General features: G+C 42.8%; 1 protein-coding gene across 1 annotated transcript in view; it reads left to right on the top strand.

Annotated features, from left to right (window-relative positions):
- The window catches only part of SLC9A9 (solute carrier family 9 member A9), a 216,589-nt gene extending 206,314 nt beyond the window's left edge, over positions 1-10,275 (top strand). The window contains exons 14-15 of the mRNA XM_033148180.1: positions 8,496-8,601; positions 9,241-10,275. Coding sequence (XP_033004071.1) covers positions 8,496-8,601; positions 9,241-9,462 — 328 coding nt within the window. The 3' untranslated portion in view covers positions 9,463-10,275. The remainder of the gene's footprint in view (positions 1-8,495; positions 8,602-9,240) is intronic.
- Positions 10,276-18,031: the final 7,756 nt, after the last annotated feature.

The raw sequence follows: 18,031 nt of genomic DNA, 5'->3' as shown, positions 1-18,031 counted from the left end.
CTGGAAGCACTTAATTGGTCTATTAGTTATTAATCCAAGGCCAGTTCTTTTTTTCTCCCAGGTTCTCTTCCTTCTGTTTAAAGGTAAAGGGACCCCTGACCATTAGGTCTAGTCATGTTCGACTCTGGGGTTGTGGCGCTCATCTCGTGTTACTGGCTGAGGGAGCCAGTGTACAGCTTCCAGGTCATGTGGCCAGCATGACTAAGCCGCTTCTGGCAAACCAGAAACCAATTTCTGTGTCCTTCTGTTTAGGCTGTACTTAATTGTGCTCCCTTCTCTATAAATGTCTAGCTTTGGGAAGCAATGCCATCATATTAATTTGTTCTGTGTGGTGCACAAAAGAGCAAAAAGGAAAGAAGTCAATCAGAAACAGAAGCAGAGCGTTCATAACCATCACTCTGCGGTTGTTGTTTTTTTAATCCATCATTGGCACCACTGTGATTTGTGAGTTACAAATGGCACTGAAATGTCATAAAACTCTTTGAAAGTGACACCTGACTAAAATCTACAATGTCTCAGGTAACACAGAGAAATATGCTTTTAAAAAATAAATTAAAAAGGCTCTGATCACGAGTACCTTAGAGAATAGGCGCAGGTGGGAGTACAGGGGATCTGTCGTGAGGATCTCAACACCTCAAGACCTCTGCATGTGGAGACTGAAGAAGGAGCCAAAGGCAAAGGCTCCCATCCTCAGATTTTTCTCTTTGAGCCAGCTGCCAGGGGAGGGGATCAGAGTGCTGCATTTCCTCCTAGTTTATCATTGCCTATGCATCATCGGAGGCAAAAGCCTGGTGGGAGATACGGTGCTCTTTCAGATTCACACAAGGCAAACTATGTGGAAGGACTACAGTGCTAAGGATTAATGTTCTTAAAATGTTTGCATTATTTTGTTGTTTTCTACCCTGTGCTCCTTTGGGAGGAAGGGATAAATAAATATTATTTTTATTATCACCAGTGCTATTTTCTAGAAAAGAGGTGCTGGAACTCACCATGAGCACCTCCCTCACTCTCTTAGAATGGCAATGCACCCACCTGAGAGGTGCCAGAACTGTCCCCCTGAAAGAAATCCCTGGTTCTTATTATTACTATTAAACAGTTCCCTTGATGTCACAGGGCAACAGTCACTAATATCTTCTTTTAAGGCATTGCTAGTTTATGTGGAAATGTATCCCCAAAGGAGAAGAGGAATCGACATAAAAATATGCTCCTAGATCCTAGAAAATCCTTCAGAAAGTCCTGATGACATAACTCAAAGGATAACATTTGCATAATTTAACAGATAACACTTGCATAATTTAAAGGTAACACTTGCAATTATTTCCTTCATTTGCCATAATTTATATTGATTGAATAGGGTTGTTGTTGTTTTTATTATCTCAACTGTCACAATCATTCCTGTGGTATTTAATGAAAGGCCTCCCCCTGTCTGTCAGACCTGCTGAGGGGAAAGCCATGAAAGAGAGAAGGCAGCATCTTCAAAGATAATCTTAACCATCCCTCCATGTAGGGAATGAGACCAGAAAGAATTACATCCCCACCACCACCTGCAGCTCCAAGTGAATGGAGATACTGTCCCTGCTTGGTGGAGCAGTAGAGTGTTGGTGACCTTAATTCAGTACAATGAACCAGGATTTTGGAAGGATTTCTCCCTTCCCCGTCTTGGTCCCCAAAGACTTGCCTATAATTGAAAAGTAGTAGATTGAGACCATGACTGTACACTGACAGAACCCAATTCCTGTAATCCTGGGTAATGAATGAGGCAATTTGACCAGAGAGGGTGGAACTGAGACCCAAGGCCAGGAATCAGGTAATGAGCTTGATTCTCCCTGCTACCCCCAGTGATGCTGATCCACCTAGGAAGAAGAGGGAGAAGGGGTTGGTCTCATCCTGCCAGCCTTGAGACTACCACATCTGAAGAAAATCAGGCTAGAGTTGAGAAGGTGAAGTTAAAGACTCTTGGAATCCAAACCCATATGACTGGCTCTGTGTGCAAAAGCCATTCTAAAGCAAACTCCAGATATTCCCACCCAGTTCATCAGGAATCTAGAGATCAGATGGGACCGCAATCAGAACTTTTTCCCATGGATCCAGGACTGCGGGCCTGGAAATTAAATCTTGGTTCAGCTCTTTCCAACCTTGCCAGTGTACTTGCTAGCAAGGAACCATGAACTATAATTACTCATTAAATGGTATGATTCATTGAATGGCCATCGTACACAAATAGACCAGCAAGGGTTGGTTTGTTTATGTATATATTGAGTCACTAAACTGAGCTACTGTGCTCCAACCCAGTGACTAATCAAGTTTTACTAAAGAAAAGTGCCTTGAAGTGGTTCTTGTAAATGAAGCCCCGAGTGCAACTGTGTTCTTGTATTCCCATTGAATGCTAAATCTGCAATTATATCCTGATTTATTGCTTTGCTGTTCTTTTGCTCCATGCTATTTTGTTTCCTTCTAGAATGTTCTTTGAAGAATGGTTTGTGTATCCATTCAGGAAGCTCTCTCCTCCTAGGTAACCAGCTTGAAATTGTGTCCTGAAACACAAGGTCCTATTCCCTAAAGAAATGGCTTTTTCAAAACACTGCATTGCCATGTTCCTTTTTAATGCTGGGAGGAGATAACTCCCTGCATGTTTAGTCAGAAACTTAGTCAGTTTGCTTATGGTTTCCTTAAAATCCTAAATGTTGTTTTTCGTATGGCCCATTTGCCTGCACCTAGTATGTGTTTATGGACCCTTGTGGATGCCATTGTTACGAAACTTGCTGTGTTTCAATGTTAAGCCACAGGAAACTTAGAATAGTGAATCTTGTGATTGCATAATCAATTCCATTATTTTAATGTGGGTGGGTTTTCCAGTAATAATAACCTCAAAATCCATATGGTGGAGCAGGGGAAAGAAATGTGATGCAGTTATGATCCCTCAGTCCTGTTGCACGCAGGTGGTCGCAGCAAAAATAGAGGATTAGGGCAGGTACTCCAGAGTTACAAGCCTACGATACAGGGTTGGGGTGCAGCATGGAACTGCAGGGGTCTTAGCAGATAGCTCTGTGGGGAGCTGGCTTCAGGCACCAGGCCCATTGGCAGACCAAGTAGTCCTCTACATTACAGAGATGTCTGCAAAAATGACAGGAATGCTGGCAGCATCAACCCCACCATGTGGGAATGTCTTGCACAGGGAGGAGCACAGAGAGAAGAAACACCATGGTGCACAACCGGACACCTTCATTTGCCCAAACTGCAGCAAAAACATGTCTCTCCATGTATTCCAACCATTTGACTCCACCATTGTCTCCTGAGACAGACAGATGCCAACGGGCAGCAGATAGCTCAATGAAGAAGTCAACCCAGTGGATAGCAGATGTGAAAAAAGATGAATTCCATGTTAAGGATAATTAGGAAAGGGGTTGAAAATAAAACTCCCAATATCATTATGCCTTTACACAAATCTATGTACCTTTGGGTAGTACCTAATGTTAGTTCTACTCAAAGTAGACCCACCTACTAATTTCAATTGGTCTGCTCTGAATAGGACTTAGTTGGTGATAGCCCATAGAATGCCACACATAAGTTGTGGTTGCCACAATGCAAAAGGGTTGGAGCAAATCCTCTATGGTAAAGGGTTACAATGGGAGAGGGGTAGTTTAGAAATAAAAAAAACATGATTAAGTGGGGACATGATAGAGGGAATAGCTGATAGAACTAGAGTTCATCCAATAAAATAAAAACTGGGAGATTGAAGGCAGACAGAAAGAGGTCCTTCACTAATGAATAGGTAAATTATGGAATTCCTTACCCAAGATATAGTGGTGGTCACCCATTGGACAAAAGGAAATTAGACAAATTCATGGAGCATAAGGCTATCACTGGCTACTAGTCATGCTGGCTATGTTACCTCCAGTATCAGAGGCAATATGCCCCTGAATCCCAGCTGTTCCATTCTTATGTTCTTAGTTTGTTCCATCTAAATAGAACTGAATATCAGCCAGAGTGCTGCACCCGAAGGAGGGGGAAAATGCAAGCAGCATCCATAGCTCTGTCAAGTATAGAGCAGTGCTACAATAGTTATGTAGACAACTTTTCCCTGCTTGCCATTTGGATGGTTGCCTTTGGACAGCTCCCACCTTCCTCGGTTGTTACTCCATACAACTATGGAACTGGAAATGTTGGCAGACATCTCACCAGAACATTTCTTGAGAGAGAAGAGAGACGCTGTGGCAAACTCAGATCTGACATGCTTTAGAAGTAAGCAACGCTACTGCACGCAGATTAGAATTCCCCCGTTTGTCTGGGAGAATTGCAAAAAAGAAGAAATGCCATGGTACACCTGCATGAGCACAACCAGATGCCTTCATCTGTCCCTGCGGCAACAAAATGCGTCTCTTCCGTATCGGTCTTTACAGCCACAGCAAGCACTGTATCTCTCCAACAGTTTGACTTCACCCCTGAAGGCACACTCTCCCATTGTCTCCCGAGACAGATGGATGCCAACAACAATTTTTGTGAGAGGAATAAACCATTGTGTCAATAATCAAGAGGAAACATAATAGTTCCATTTATTAAAACAATAAAAACAGTCCACCAGGAGCGGAGCTCCAAAGCAGGCAAAATAATAACGAGTTAACTACGCAACAAAGAGGTTGATAGGTTATTACAAAATCAGAAGTACCCAGCCAGCACCAGAGAATTGGCTCCACTGGAAGCCAAAGCTCATCAGGAGTAAGAGTAGACTTGCAGAAGACAGATTTTCTACACAAAAGCAAAAAATGTGATGCTGAAAGGCTATGTCTCCTTGGGGTGCAACAAGACAAATAATATTTCCCCCAGCACTGTTTTGTAAAAACTGCAGCAGTGCTTTACGCAATATTGGAAGGTAACTAACCTGTTCCCATTATATGCACATATCATATCAGGAGGCAGACCATCGCTCAGTGGTAGAGCACGTGCTTTGCATCAGAAGATCCCAGCTTTAATCCCTAGCATCTTCTGTTAAAAGGACCAGGCAACATGTGATGGGAAAGATCTCTGCAGGTGATGCTGGAAAACCGCTACAAGTTAGCGTAGACAATCATAGGGCTGGATGGGATTTGCTATCAGACAGCCTCTTGCGTTCTATCAACCCAAATATGGAAACACACATTGCAAACCTGCACTCTGAAATCATCCTTCCACATCCTGGTGTGCTCCAGATGTTTTGGACTACAATTCCTATCATTGCTTTGCAAGCCAGGGCTAATGGGAACTGTAGTCCTTAAACGTCTGCAGGTCACCAGGTTGAGGGAAGGCTGCCCAAAATTACAGCATGTTAAGATTAACCCCAAACCCTCTGGCAACTGGTTTACATGGCCTTAAGTGATGAAGAGCCTGCACACAACAGAAAGCACCGCTCTCCGGGTAAAACTGCCCATCCACAAAGGTCTGCAAATTAACTCTGACTTGGGCATCCTGTACAAACAGAACATTTGGTTGTTGGGTCCCAGTCAAACTATGACAAACCTCCTGGGGCCATTTGTTTATTAAAAGAGTTTCGTAATACAGAGTTTTAAAGGGAACATTGTTTCCCCCCTTGTACTTCAAGGACATTGTGTGTTTCTCATACCATGAAATTAGAATAAATGAATGTTTCCAGAATGTAAGGCATGATTCACCTACAGTTAAGAACTACAGTATTATGTTCCCCCCCCCCCGATTCCAGCAGAATAATGTTAAGCAAGGGGCTTTGGCTTAGCTTTGACTGAATCATTACCTTAATGCAAAACAGTGGCCAGAGACATGTTGTGAGTATTGAAGGTTCTTCCAGACACTATGGAGCCATTGGCAATTTCCCCTTCCAGCTGCAGCCCTTAATATTCCATCCAAAGCTGCTCTCGACGATGGTCCTCTTGACCTTCGGGAAAATATTTTTGTAGAAGTGTATGGTGGGCAGGGGAACCTGAAAAATCCCAGCATGCACATACACTGGTAACTGGTGCCTATTGAGACTTGGCGGGCAGAAGACAGGGAGAGTCAGCAGGTGGGGTCAGACAGGCAAATCACCCCTATTGTTTGTAAGTAAGCATGCAGGCAAGTGGTAGCTAGCTTGAGGGCAACTGAGATTGGTGGGGCAGTGCCCCATTGCACTCATAGATCAGCCTCCTCTGTGCATATGAACCTTTGGATCATGGCCAGTGGTAAAAGCTGAACCTTTTTAAGTGAAATGAAAGATCCTTCATCGTTGGTCAACATGAGAGTGTTGTTGTTCTTACTACAAAACCGTTGGATGCTATTACTACAAGACCATTATTTAGCTTCAATGCCTTTTTATTTCCTATCCTTTTTTTCCTTGCAAAAGAATGTGATCAAATGTAAAAAGAGAGAGAGAGAGAGAAGGGTTTCTTAAATGCCGCGAATAAGTAGCGGGTGACTAGCTTCTCCTGATACAGGGAAATAGCACCCTGGGAAAGTGTCAAAGGATACATCAGTTACAAATAATCTTGGCAGGGATCATTCTCGACAGATATGACGATGATATAATTGCTCAAGATGAGCAGATTTCTTTCATCCCAATAAATCACTTTTGGATGAAAAGATTGGAACGACAGGTGCAAAACAATAGCATAAGCCTGTTTCTGGCGTATTTACATAATTTCATATAAAGGAGCACCGAAGTGTGAAGTGTAAAACGAATGTGTTGAATTCTGAGAAAGGGCACATTACAGGAAACGGCTTCACACTCCCTCCCCTGCTGTAAAGTTAGTTAACATTTCATGAAATATGTTTGGCTTGTGGACAAGGGAAGGGGTGTGGAGGTTTTATTTGGAAAATGCTGAGTGGGCACTTCAAAGGAAGCCAAGTATACATGACAATTACTAGCCATTTGATTCTTTTATGCAAAGTGCTCCATGCAGCTGCATCTTGAATAGTTTTCGCCCGCAATTGTCTGCCGGGGCACCTTTTCAGGGCATCGCAGATGTTAGATGAAAACGATACACCCAGATAGCTTGCTGTACACATCCCCTGACTAGATCCCCTCTGGTTTCCAATCACATTTCTTCTTAAGAGTTCTGGGCTTGACAAGTTCCCAGCATCACTTGGTATTCCAGGCAGGTTGATGGTGGCATGTTAGGTTTAGATAAACAAGCTAAAGCTGAAACGTGTGCATATTCACCACTCAGCAACTGCAGCATCAAGAGGAAGTTTGTGTATTGCAGGTGCCCTTGACAACTGCAGTTCAGGCGGCAACCATAGCTAAAGACCCAGTGTAGTGGTTAGAGTGTTGGACTAGGGCCTGGGAGACAAGAGTTCAAATCCTCAGGAAGCTCACTTGGCGGCCTTGGCCAGTCCCAGTCTCTCACAGGGTTGCTTGTAAGGATAAAATGGGGAGGGGGGAAGCCATGTATGCCACTGCAAGCTCATTGGAGGAAAGGTAGGATCTAATGTATAGATAAAAAAGGTAAAGGACCCCTAGATGGTTAAGTCCAGTCAAAGGACTATGGGGTTGCAGCCCTCATCTCACTTTTCAGGCTGAGGGTGCCAGCATTTGTCCACAGACAGCTTTCCAGGTCATGTGGCCAGCATGACTAAACTGCTTCTGGCGCAATGGAACACCATGATGGAAGCCAGAGCACACGGGAACAGCGTTTACCTTCCCGCCAGAGCGGTACCTATTTATCTACTTGCCCTGGCGTGCTTTCAAACTGCTAGGTTGGCAGGAGTGGGGACAGAGCAACGGGAACTCACTCCGTCACAGGGACTTGAACCACCGACCTTCCAATTGGCAAGCCCATGAGGCTCAGTGGTTTAGACCACAGTGCCACCCGTGTCTCATATAACATATATTATATGTATGTAATAAGTATCTCAGTATTCCCTGTGAAGTGGGATTGACTGTTAAACCACTCTGGGAATTGTAGCTCTGTGAGAGCAATAGGGATCTTCTAACAACTTTCAGCTCCCTTAGCAAACTAGAGATTCCAGATTTCTTTGGGGGAAGCCATGAGTGTCTAAAGTGGTATCATCATGCTTTAAATGTATGGTGTGAATGTGGTCAAGACATTCCAAATAGAGCATTGTGAGGTAACACTGAGACCTTGGTTGCAGCTCTGTCTTTCCTTGTAGTGGAGTATTTGGAATTCAATAGTTCTCTGTGACAGGGATGATTATCAGTAATGAGTATCTTTAAGGCATCATCTGTTCACAGATAATGTATTTTCATCATTCATATTTTAACAGCTATACTTATAAAGATTAGCAGTGGGATTTTGTTTATTGAAAAAGACAGTTTCTTGCATGGCATGCTGAATATTAACCCTGTGTACGAGAACAATGAAGGTGAGAAATGTGAAATTGCATTACATGTGAAAGTGAAGCAAAACTCCCCGTTGTCCATGTTTGTTTGTTTTTGTTGATGGTGACAACTGCCTGTTTTTGTTTATTATAACACTAGTCGCAGTGATTGTAGTGCTTCATAGTTTTAACATATGCATAAGGCGAGAACTTGCCCTTAACATCTTTCACAGATATTTGAAGCCACTTCTCACCCATTCTGGCCCACCACTTACTACAACTTTACCAGAATGGTGTAATCCTGTGGCCAGATTGCTGACTAGCCCTAAAGCATATGGAGTAAGTAGCAAAATTGCATGTCCACGTTTCATTATTTTGGGTAGGCCTCTAGAGCAGAGCTTTCCAAACTGTGTGTCGCGACACATTAGTGTGTTGGCTGCATTGTGTAGGTGTGTCGAGTGAAGGGTCCCCATGCTCCTCCCAGGGCTGGAAAGGGGTTAGTTTAACCTCTGTTTTGCTAGTAAAACTGAATTACTGTGTCACAAAATGATGCATGTCTAAAAAGTATGTCACAACATGAACAATTTGGAAAGCCATGCTCTAGAGTAAGCCCTCCAAAAGCTAATAGAATGTTTCTCCAGTGGGTTGGGGAAGGTAACATGGATGTTTGAAGGCCGAGGGGGAGCCAAATATTGCTTCAATCCATGTTCCACTCATGGTAAGTTCCACCAGATCAAAGGTCCTTCCATCACTGGAGGCACAACAATTGGACCCAACCATTAATAAACAGAACTCCATTTTCTGCCAATGCATTGCCATTTAATATGAGTAAATGTAAAGGAAACCAGTACAGCATTCAATTCAAATCAAGTCTGTCAGATTTTAATGGAACTGCAAAGCCACCTTGTAAGACTTTATCCTGTCAGTGAAAAGCATTTATTTATTTTTCATTTTCCCCCTTTCTTACAAAACACCTAGGAGCAACTGAAGGATGATGATACAGACTTCATTGTCAGTAACGATGAACTGTCTGTGACTTGTGCTGCTTCAGACCTTTCTCCAATGGCAGCACAGAACAGAATCGACCCTCCCCATCATCCAACCAAAGAAAACATTTACGAAGGAGACTTGGGCTTAGGAGGATATGAACTCCAGCCTGAATCAACTCCAAGTCAATCCCAGTTGGTGTCCTCAGCCTGAGGTCCAGCGAACATGTATATCGCAAGCATCAAAAGGAGCACAGAAGGCATGGAAACCATGTTTATTATGCAGAGCTTGAAAATGTATTAAGGGCATAAACGGAGAAGAAGCAAAGCCTTGCTGAATCTATCCCTGGAGCCTGGAGGAATGAGAATTTATTACCATCCCTATATATTATACAACTACATTTAATTTTTCTGACAGTGGCAATTTTTAATAATGGAATCGAGGGCACCGTCTGTCTGCTACTGGGACATTACATATGCACTCATAGTCTCTGATCATGCTTCATCGTTCCCATTCCTATCTCACATGCACACAAAGGCCTTTGAATGTTATTCTTCTAATTAATTCAATAGAGAGAAGGATGAGGATTTAGTTAACTACAGTACATGCTCCAGAGATCACAACCATTTTGATGTTGTTGCTCCCTTGCCTGTATACTATCCTATGATGTCAGGGGGACAGTTCTTCCATATTTCAGGCTGGGGGGGTTACTATTACTGTTGCAAGCTTTACATATATTTCAGTCAATGGCAGTTTGCCAGCAATGGGTTAACAACGTTGCACATAATAACTGGGCATTGATATATGAACTGCTAAGGCCTGCACAAATCACTAACTAGGGCCTTGTTGTTGTTTTGATTGAGGATGATCGGTGGTATAGACAGCAATTACACTTCCTTCCCCCAGTCAATTGTTGCTGCCCCTCTACAGTAGATTCATAATACAAAGCCCATGTGCTATCTTTTCTTCCCTGGTGTCCTGTGTTGACTTCAGGAATGTGGAAAGAGAGGGAGAGAAAGACTGCAAGCCCATGATATATAAGATTTTAAAAACAAGGTGAGCAAATCAGTGTGGTGTAGTGGTTAAGAGCGGTAGTCTCGTAATCTGGGGAACCGGGTTCGTGTCTCCGCTCCTCCACATGCAGCTGCTGGGTGACCTTGGGCTAGTCACACTTCTTTGAAGTCTCTCAGCCCCACTCACCTCACAGAGTGTTTGTTGTGGGGGAGGAAGGGAAAGGAGAATGTTAGCCGCTTTGAGACTCCTTTGGGTAGTGATAAAGTGGGATATCAAATCCAAACTCTTCTTCTTCTCTTTTTCACATCCTCTGCAGCCTTAGGTGTTGCAATGAGGAATAAGGCAGTCCTAGATAGCTCTGCACACTACACAGAGAAAAGGTCATCTGAATCATCCATCATGAGTGTATGAACATTGCTGCTCAAACCCACGTATCAAGAAGGTTGTGGTAGTGCCGCAAAGAGCAAGTTCATGACAAACTGTTCAAATGACCTGCTTGCTACATGGCATAATACAATATGGACTGTGAAGCAATATGTTAAAGAAATAAGGTAGATAAGGTGACTAGATGTCTTCATGGACAAGATTCTGGTGCCTTTAAGAGGTCCATAGTGGGCAACTTTTGCTAACCTAGCTGACAGCCCTATGGCATGGCCTTATACCGAATCAGACCATACGTAGGTCAATTTTATTCAATATCATCTGCACTCAAAGCCAGCTCCATGTGCTCTGCTGCTAAGATTCAGCCCCTATGTTCTGCGTTACGTACCCATTATGATGGTCATTAATTGGGTGGTTGCTGGACTACAGTAGCTTTAGAGCAACACATAGCAGGAACATAGCTTGAGAAGGAGGTCCTCCACAAGGTAGAGCTGTGAAACTGCAATATAATTTTCTAACTTCTCTATGGTCTACTGTTGTTTACAAATTTCTCTATCTGTTTGCCTGCTTCTTACTGTATTAGAATAGCATCTAGTCCCTACAAGTGTTCAGCTCCTTTGTGGCCTTATGGACATGTAGTTTTGCTGCAATCATAGGTCCTCTTATTGTGTTTATCTCTCCCCTACAAAAAAAAAAAAAAAACCAACAGCAGCAACTTTGGCAATTATTCCTTTACCTATACCAGTCATGCGTACCTAAGTGCAATTCTGTAGGAGAGGCAGGGGTGAGAAGGAAGTTAATTCACTATTACAATACAGGCAAGTGATTCTACTAGTTTGAGATTTATATGTCGTTTCCTGATATTTTAAAAGTCCGAAAATGATTGAAAACCAAGTAAAAAACAATAGAGTGGAAAACAATGCAATACATTATCCTATCACTGATGCAGCTCAAATGCCCAGGGAAACAAAAACATCTTTGCCTGGTGCCAATATATAACGCCAGGTGATATTATTCCCAAGGCAATTCCTCATTTTGTAGATTTTTTTTCTACAGACACTTGCTTAGTGAAATAAGTAGAAGCAGGGAAATTTACCTCTTTGCAATGCAGTTTTCCCGACTTACGTACACTTTGATGTGACATGTTTTCAATGAAATAGTGTGGGTGAGATCGGCATATTTTATCATATACCTCAAATAATCGCTGAGTCGTGGCAACAATCTCATGCCATCAAGTTCCAGGATAAACCGTGAGGAATTGTTTTGTCCTTTGATTCAGTGTTAGCACATGACTCTTCAGCACTTACCTACCTGGCAAGAGGTATTTGGAAGGTATTCCAAATACATGTCCAGTATGTAATACATGCTTGTATCAAAGGGTCCATCTTCATGGAAATCTCATTATCACACAACTGGAAGTTCAAGAAGCAATCCCATGGAAAGTAGGGCTCAGATTGTGATAGGAATTGCTCATGTTAACACTGAACATGAGATCATAAGATGAGCCCTGTTGGATCAGGTCAAAGACCCATCTAGCCAGCATCCTGGTCTCATAGTGGCGAACCAGTTGCTTATGAGATGCCTGCAAGCAGAGCTTTCCCCATGTGCGATTCCTAGCAACTGGTATTCAGGGGCATACAGTGGAGATATAGCAAAGCCATTATGGCCAGTAGCCTTTCATAGCCTTGTCCTCTATAAATCTGTCTAATCCTCTTCTAAAACCATCCATGTTGGTGGCCTTCGCTACCGTTGACTCCTTGGAGCGGTGCTTTCTTTTTCCTCTCCTGAATCTTCCAGCATTCAAGCTTCACTGAATGGCCCCGAGTTCAAATATTATGAGAGAGGGAGGAATCAGGGGGGAAAAACTTATCCACATCATGAATAATCTTATACACGTCTACCATGACCCTGCCTTACTCTCCTTAAGAATCTCTAAAACTTGTAGCTTTTCCTCATAGAGGAGTTTCTCTAACCTCTTGCATTGTCTTGAACTTGAACTACGTACCCTAGCCCAGAATGGGATTCTCTGAGGAAATGCTTAATTATAAATGAAATGTAGAGTGGATTTCAAGAAAGATGAATGACTACACTGAAAAAGCATTCCATGCAGACCTTTCATAATAGTGGCCACACGCTTTGGCCACAGTCCAGGATTGGGACTGCTTCTCTGAAATCAATGCACGTAAAGATGACTAACTCTGTTCTGTTCTGTACTGTACTGTACTGTATTGCATTTTATTCCCAACTCAGGAATGCAGCTTCAAGTTGCCTATTGCACAGTCATGAAAAGGTTGCTACCCTACAAGTCAAGCCTTAGGGGAAATTTTATGGAACAATGACTCATATCTTTCAACAACATCTGTAATCTGTAAGAATAAATGTCACACCATCTCATTGAGACTGTGAATGATTGTAAAGTGGAATGGGTTTTGGTTCACTCACAGATGATAAGAGCAGCACAAACTTAAATATAATCAAGCTTTAATCTTGCTTTTTCCAAGTCTAATTAATTGTCGATTGAATGTTATACTACAGCAGCTGCTTTAAGCCTTAATTTAAAACAGGGATTCTATGCACTCTACAGCTGATCACAAGCTGAAATGTGTTTTCATTAAATTTATTCCAAAACATGAATCAAGTTGCTTCAAAGGATCTCACAAGGGAAAATATATATTGGCTCTACTGATTTTTGACCCTGATGAAAAGAAGTCATCAGCTTATAGCTCCTGGGTATGACATACTTAGCTGCCTAAGCAGAAGTAGAGGGGAAACGGAATGAAGTGAGTTATGTATACAGAGCAAGATGCATGTGGAACTGAGGTCACAAGAAGAACATGAAAGGACTCCCTTCTCAATGCCATGGTGAAGGATACAACTGGAATGTTCTGTAACCCAGTGTGAGAATGAAGAATTCTGACCCAGGAGGCCTCATAAGAAATAGATAGACGAGTTAGACTATTATAAACAGCTTAGATATCTTTTCTTCTGGTAGATGCCATATACAGTTGTTACATAAACACCTTCCTGAAAACTGCTACAATGAGAGCTTTAGTTCAGTAGGCAGGTTCATGGTTATATCGCAACAGAGGATGGAAAGTGGTTGCATCCTTTTGTAAAAGTTGTGCAAACGGTACCATGATAGATATATTTTATGGTTGTGGAGGGGGAGAGAGAGAATTCAGAGCCCAGTCGATAGAGGATTATACAGTGGTACTTCTGGTTACGAACGGAATCCGTTCCAGAGGTCTGTTCATAACCGGAAACCATTCGTAGCCTGATGCGTGCTTTCGCTAATGGCACCTCCCACTGCTCGTGCGCCTCTGGCGAGCGATTTCCACTCACATCCTGGGGCAAAGTTCGCAACCAGGAGCGCCTACTTCCGGGTTAGCGGAGCTCATAACCCGCAGCGTGCGTAACCAGGAGCGTTCGCAATCAGAGGTACCACTGTGTTCAGTTGCAAATCTGCAAGCTTTTGTGACTTCAATACAGTTTAAGTGGACAGAATGGGATCTGTGCTTCCTGTTGCCCAGGATTCTCCATCTCATCTGAAATCAATCTTGCATATCTCCCCACAGGGGAGATAAGCGAGATCAATTCTGGACAAGAACATGAAGTGCAAGGAACAAGAAGCACAAATCAATTTTCCATCCTGTCTCCCCCACCCCACACTCTGTTTTTTTCTTTCTCTTTTGGCTGTGGCCTGAGTGGCTCTGAGTCTAAGATAACATTCAGGGCTAATATCTGATAACTGTGTTCTATATATAGAAGTGGGTAGGATTAAATTCTCACATGGCCCTGTAAAACCTTGGTATTTGGGCTTTAGTCCAGTATAACGTACAACTACCAGATAAACTCTAGGCACAAATTTATTGATAGTAACTGGGCTGCAAAAACTGCAATTAGTTGTGCATACATCGAACTTCCCTTTGACTAAATTGAAGTCTTTGCTCAGGCATCCATTATATTTGCTTGATTAAATTGACCTATTGCCTGATGTGAAATGTTTGATTTGTTATCCTTAACCTAATTTGTCTGAGCAAAACTGCAGATGCCCCACCATTTCATGCATGCTTGCTGGTCACTTCCCTGTGGCTCTATCACATGCACCTGTGATGTGCATGTGTGTAAATTCTTGCAGTGACATGAGCAGGGACAGTCTCATCAGTCTTTTGCACTTGATATGCACTCTTTTGGAGAGAGCAAGATGAGAAAGCATGTGAGAAAGATTCACACTATCAGATCTGTCCACGAAGTTGCAATTTATCACACATGTACTGCAACTCTATGGAATGACATCACACTGACATTGGATGGGAGGACTCAGTACTCATGGCATTTGTGGGTACCAAAGACAGACAAAATAGTTGACGCTTGAAAGAATTAGGGATTCTGTAAATGGAGTGCATGAACACAGGTGTTTTATGAATTAATTTTATGTCAACCACTACATAAAACCAAGAGATGGGCAGGACAGCAGTGTATGACCCCACAGCCACCCCCCACATCATGTAGGCAGAAAACACAGAAGCTCTTCTGTGGACTGTGAGTAAACAGATATATTGAAGTGGGGACTGTTCAGCAATAGAGGAGACCTGTCAAACAGAGGGTTTCCACTCATCAAAGAGGGATGATATGAGCAACAGCAAGAAGAATGGGGCTTAGCGAAGCAGGAGAAAGGTTAATTATAATTCTTAAAGGCATGGTCAAAAAATGTCTGGAAATGAATGGCAGGTCCAGACGAGCAATCACAAAGCATCCTAATTGCAGTCATGTACTCCAGTTTTGCTGGGCAACCTCCTTTGCTGACATTTTGGTGATGTTTATGGTATGTTTTGGAGTGGTCTTTGGGCAGATATTTTCTGAGGTTTTAAAAGTTGTTACATTCTTGTGTCCAGGCCGGTTCACTCTTTTCCTTTTGGGTTGGAGGGACACCCTGTTGCAACAGAACATAACAAAGACCAAGCTTATCAGCTTGTCTTGCTTTTCTTTACACCTGATTTGATGTCACCTTTGTTTCCTCTGACTGACATCTGACCTCAAGGGATCCAACATCCCTTGTGAGGGGGTTATGCTGTAAACTCTGGATTCTTATAACACTCTTGGTGCAGGGCTGAGGAAGAGGTATCCAGAGGAAGGGTTTAGAAGCCCACAGGAACAATTTGAGTAAAGAGAAACAAGGGGAGATGCCTTAAAAATAGATCAGGCAGTTTGTCCTTTTGAGCCTTGTGCTGTCTGCTCTGATTGTCAAGAGCTTGTCAACTGGAGTTAACAAGGAGTGAGCCTTCTGAGACCTCAGTGGAAGGCATAAGAACATAAGACGAGCACTGCTGGATCAGACCAAAGGCCCACCTACTCCAGCAAACTGTTCTCACAGTTCCAGTTACAGGTGGGTAGCCGTGTTGGTCTGCCATAGTCGAAACAAAATAGAAAATTCTTTTCAGTAGCACCTTAGAGACCAACTGTGTTTGTTCTTGGTATGAGCTTTCGTGTGCATGCACACTCATGCACACGAAAGCTCATACCAAGAACAAACACAGTTGGTCTCTAAGGTGCTACTGAAAAGAATTTTCTATTTTGTTCTCACAGTGTCTGTGATAAGCCTACACAAGAGCACTCTCCCTTCCTGGTTTTCTAGCAACTGGTATTCAGAAGAATACTGTCTCCAACAGTGGAGGCAAAGCATAACCAGCATGGCTGGTTGCCATGTCGGTCTTCTGGGATAGCTCAGTTGCATGAGATTCTTAATCTCAGGGTCATGGGTTCAAGTCCCACATTGGGTAAAATATTCCTGCATTGCAGAGGGTTGGACTAGATGACTTTTGTGGTCCAACTTTACAATTCTATTATTCTTTGTTCTCTTCCACTCATCTGTGTTCCTTCACAAAAAGTAAAGACTTTCTGTGGTCAAGGAGGAGACAGCTTAACTTGGAACCCTAAGAGAAATGTTTTGACTTTTCTTTAAATGATTTCTTGCTTTTTCAGATGTGCGTGGATACAAAGGCATTCAACCATATGAAGAAGAAATCAAAATACGGAACTTCAAGAAAACGGTGGGGGGGGGGGATAGGCACTACTACAATATTGCATCCTAAACAGGGAAGGATTGCAGGCAGGGAGAAGTATATAATGATGGCAACTGGTCTTGCCCATCAGAAACAAACAGTTTGAAGAAGACAAACTGTAGAGCAGCTTTTAAACTTATTTCTAGAGGAAAACTGATGAATAGAATCACAGAACTGTAGATTTGGAAAGGTCCTATATCTAGTCCAACCTCCTGCAATGCAGGAATCTTGCCCACAACACAAGTGACCATCTCAATCAGAACAATTCATCCTTATAAGATTAAGTTCTGGATCAAGAGTAGGCCCTCCAGATGTTGTTCAGCTCCCCTTATCCACAGCCAACATGGCCAATGGTGAGAGATAATAATGGGAGATGGATCCCAAGAACATCTACAGAGAAACAAGTTTCTCCACCCGTTTTAAACGTTCTATATCCACAGAGCGTGGTTAGCACAGAAATAGGCAACAGGCATACCGAAAGTACAGAGCCAATCGAAACTGTTTGATTGTTTGAAAGGTTAAAAAAAAACCACATGAAAGAGTCATTTGAAGAGCAATAGAATAGAAATGATGGGAAAATTAGATTTGCCTGGGATTTAACAGTATATAAATATAATGGAAATTTCAGAAACTAGGTGCAACAGAGAAAATTGTTGGATACGGTTCGTGCTGAATAAAATGAATCAGTAGAAGAGAAGGCCAGATTGATGGCTGCTTTGTCCTGTGTGTCAAAGAAGGCAAAGATTATTATTAGAAATCCTACAAAAATAAATTTATCCACAGGATCACGCTGGAGAGAACAAAAGCAGTACAGTTAAAAACTTGCAATCAGTCAACTGGCCAAAATGTTGGCAATAGTCTGGGAAGCAGCATAGCTAAGCAGCAGACAAGGAAACCATAAAAGGAAATTAATAAGCAATATTTAATTACTTAAAAGGTAAAGATAAAGGGTCCCCTGACCATTAGGTCCAGTCGCGGACGACTCTGGGGTTGTGGCGCTCATCTCACATTACTGGCCGAGGAAGCCGGCGTACAGCTTCCGGGTCATGTGGCCAGCATGACTAAGCCGCTTCTGGCGAAACCAGAGCAGTGCACGGAAACGTTTACCTTCCCGCCAGAGCGGTACCTATTTATCTACTTGCACTTTGACGTGCTTTCGAACTGCTAGGTTGGCAGGAGCAGGGACCGAGCAATGGGAGCTCACCCTGTCGCGGGGATTCGAACCGCCGACCTTCTGATCGGCAAGCCTTAGACTCTGTGGTTTAGACCACAGCGCCACCCACACTTTATTTAGGCTTTAAGAACTAAAATCCGTCAGCGCCATC

The sequence above is a fragment of the Lacerta agilis genome, chromosome 5 (assembly GCF_009819535.1).
Source record: "Lacerta agilis isolate rLacAgi1 chromosome 5, rLacAgi1.pri, whole genome shotgun sequence".
In the NCBI taxonomy this organism is placed as follows: Eukaryota; Metazoa; Chordata; class Lepidosauria; order Squamata; family Lacertidae; genus Lacerta; species Lacerta agilis.
The sequence above is the reverse complement of the archived record's forward strand: the minus strand, read 5'-3'. Positions and strand labels throughout refer to the sequence as shown.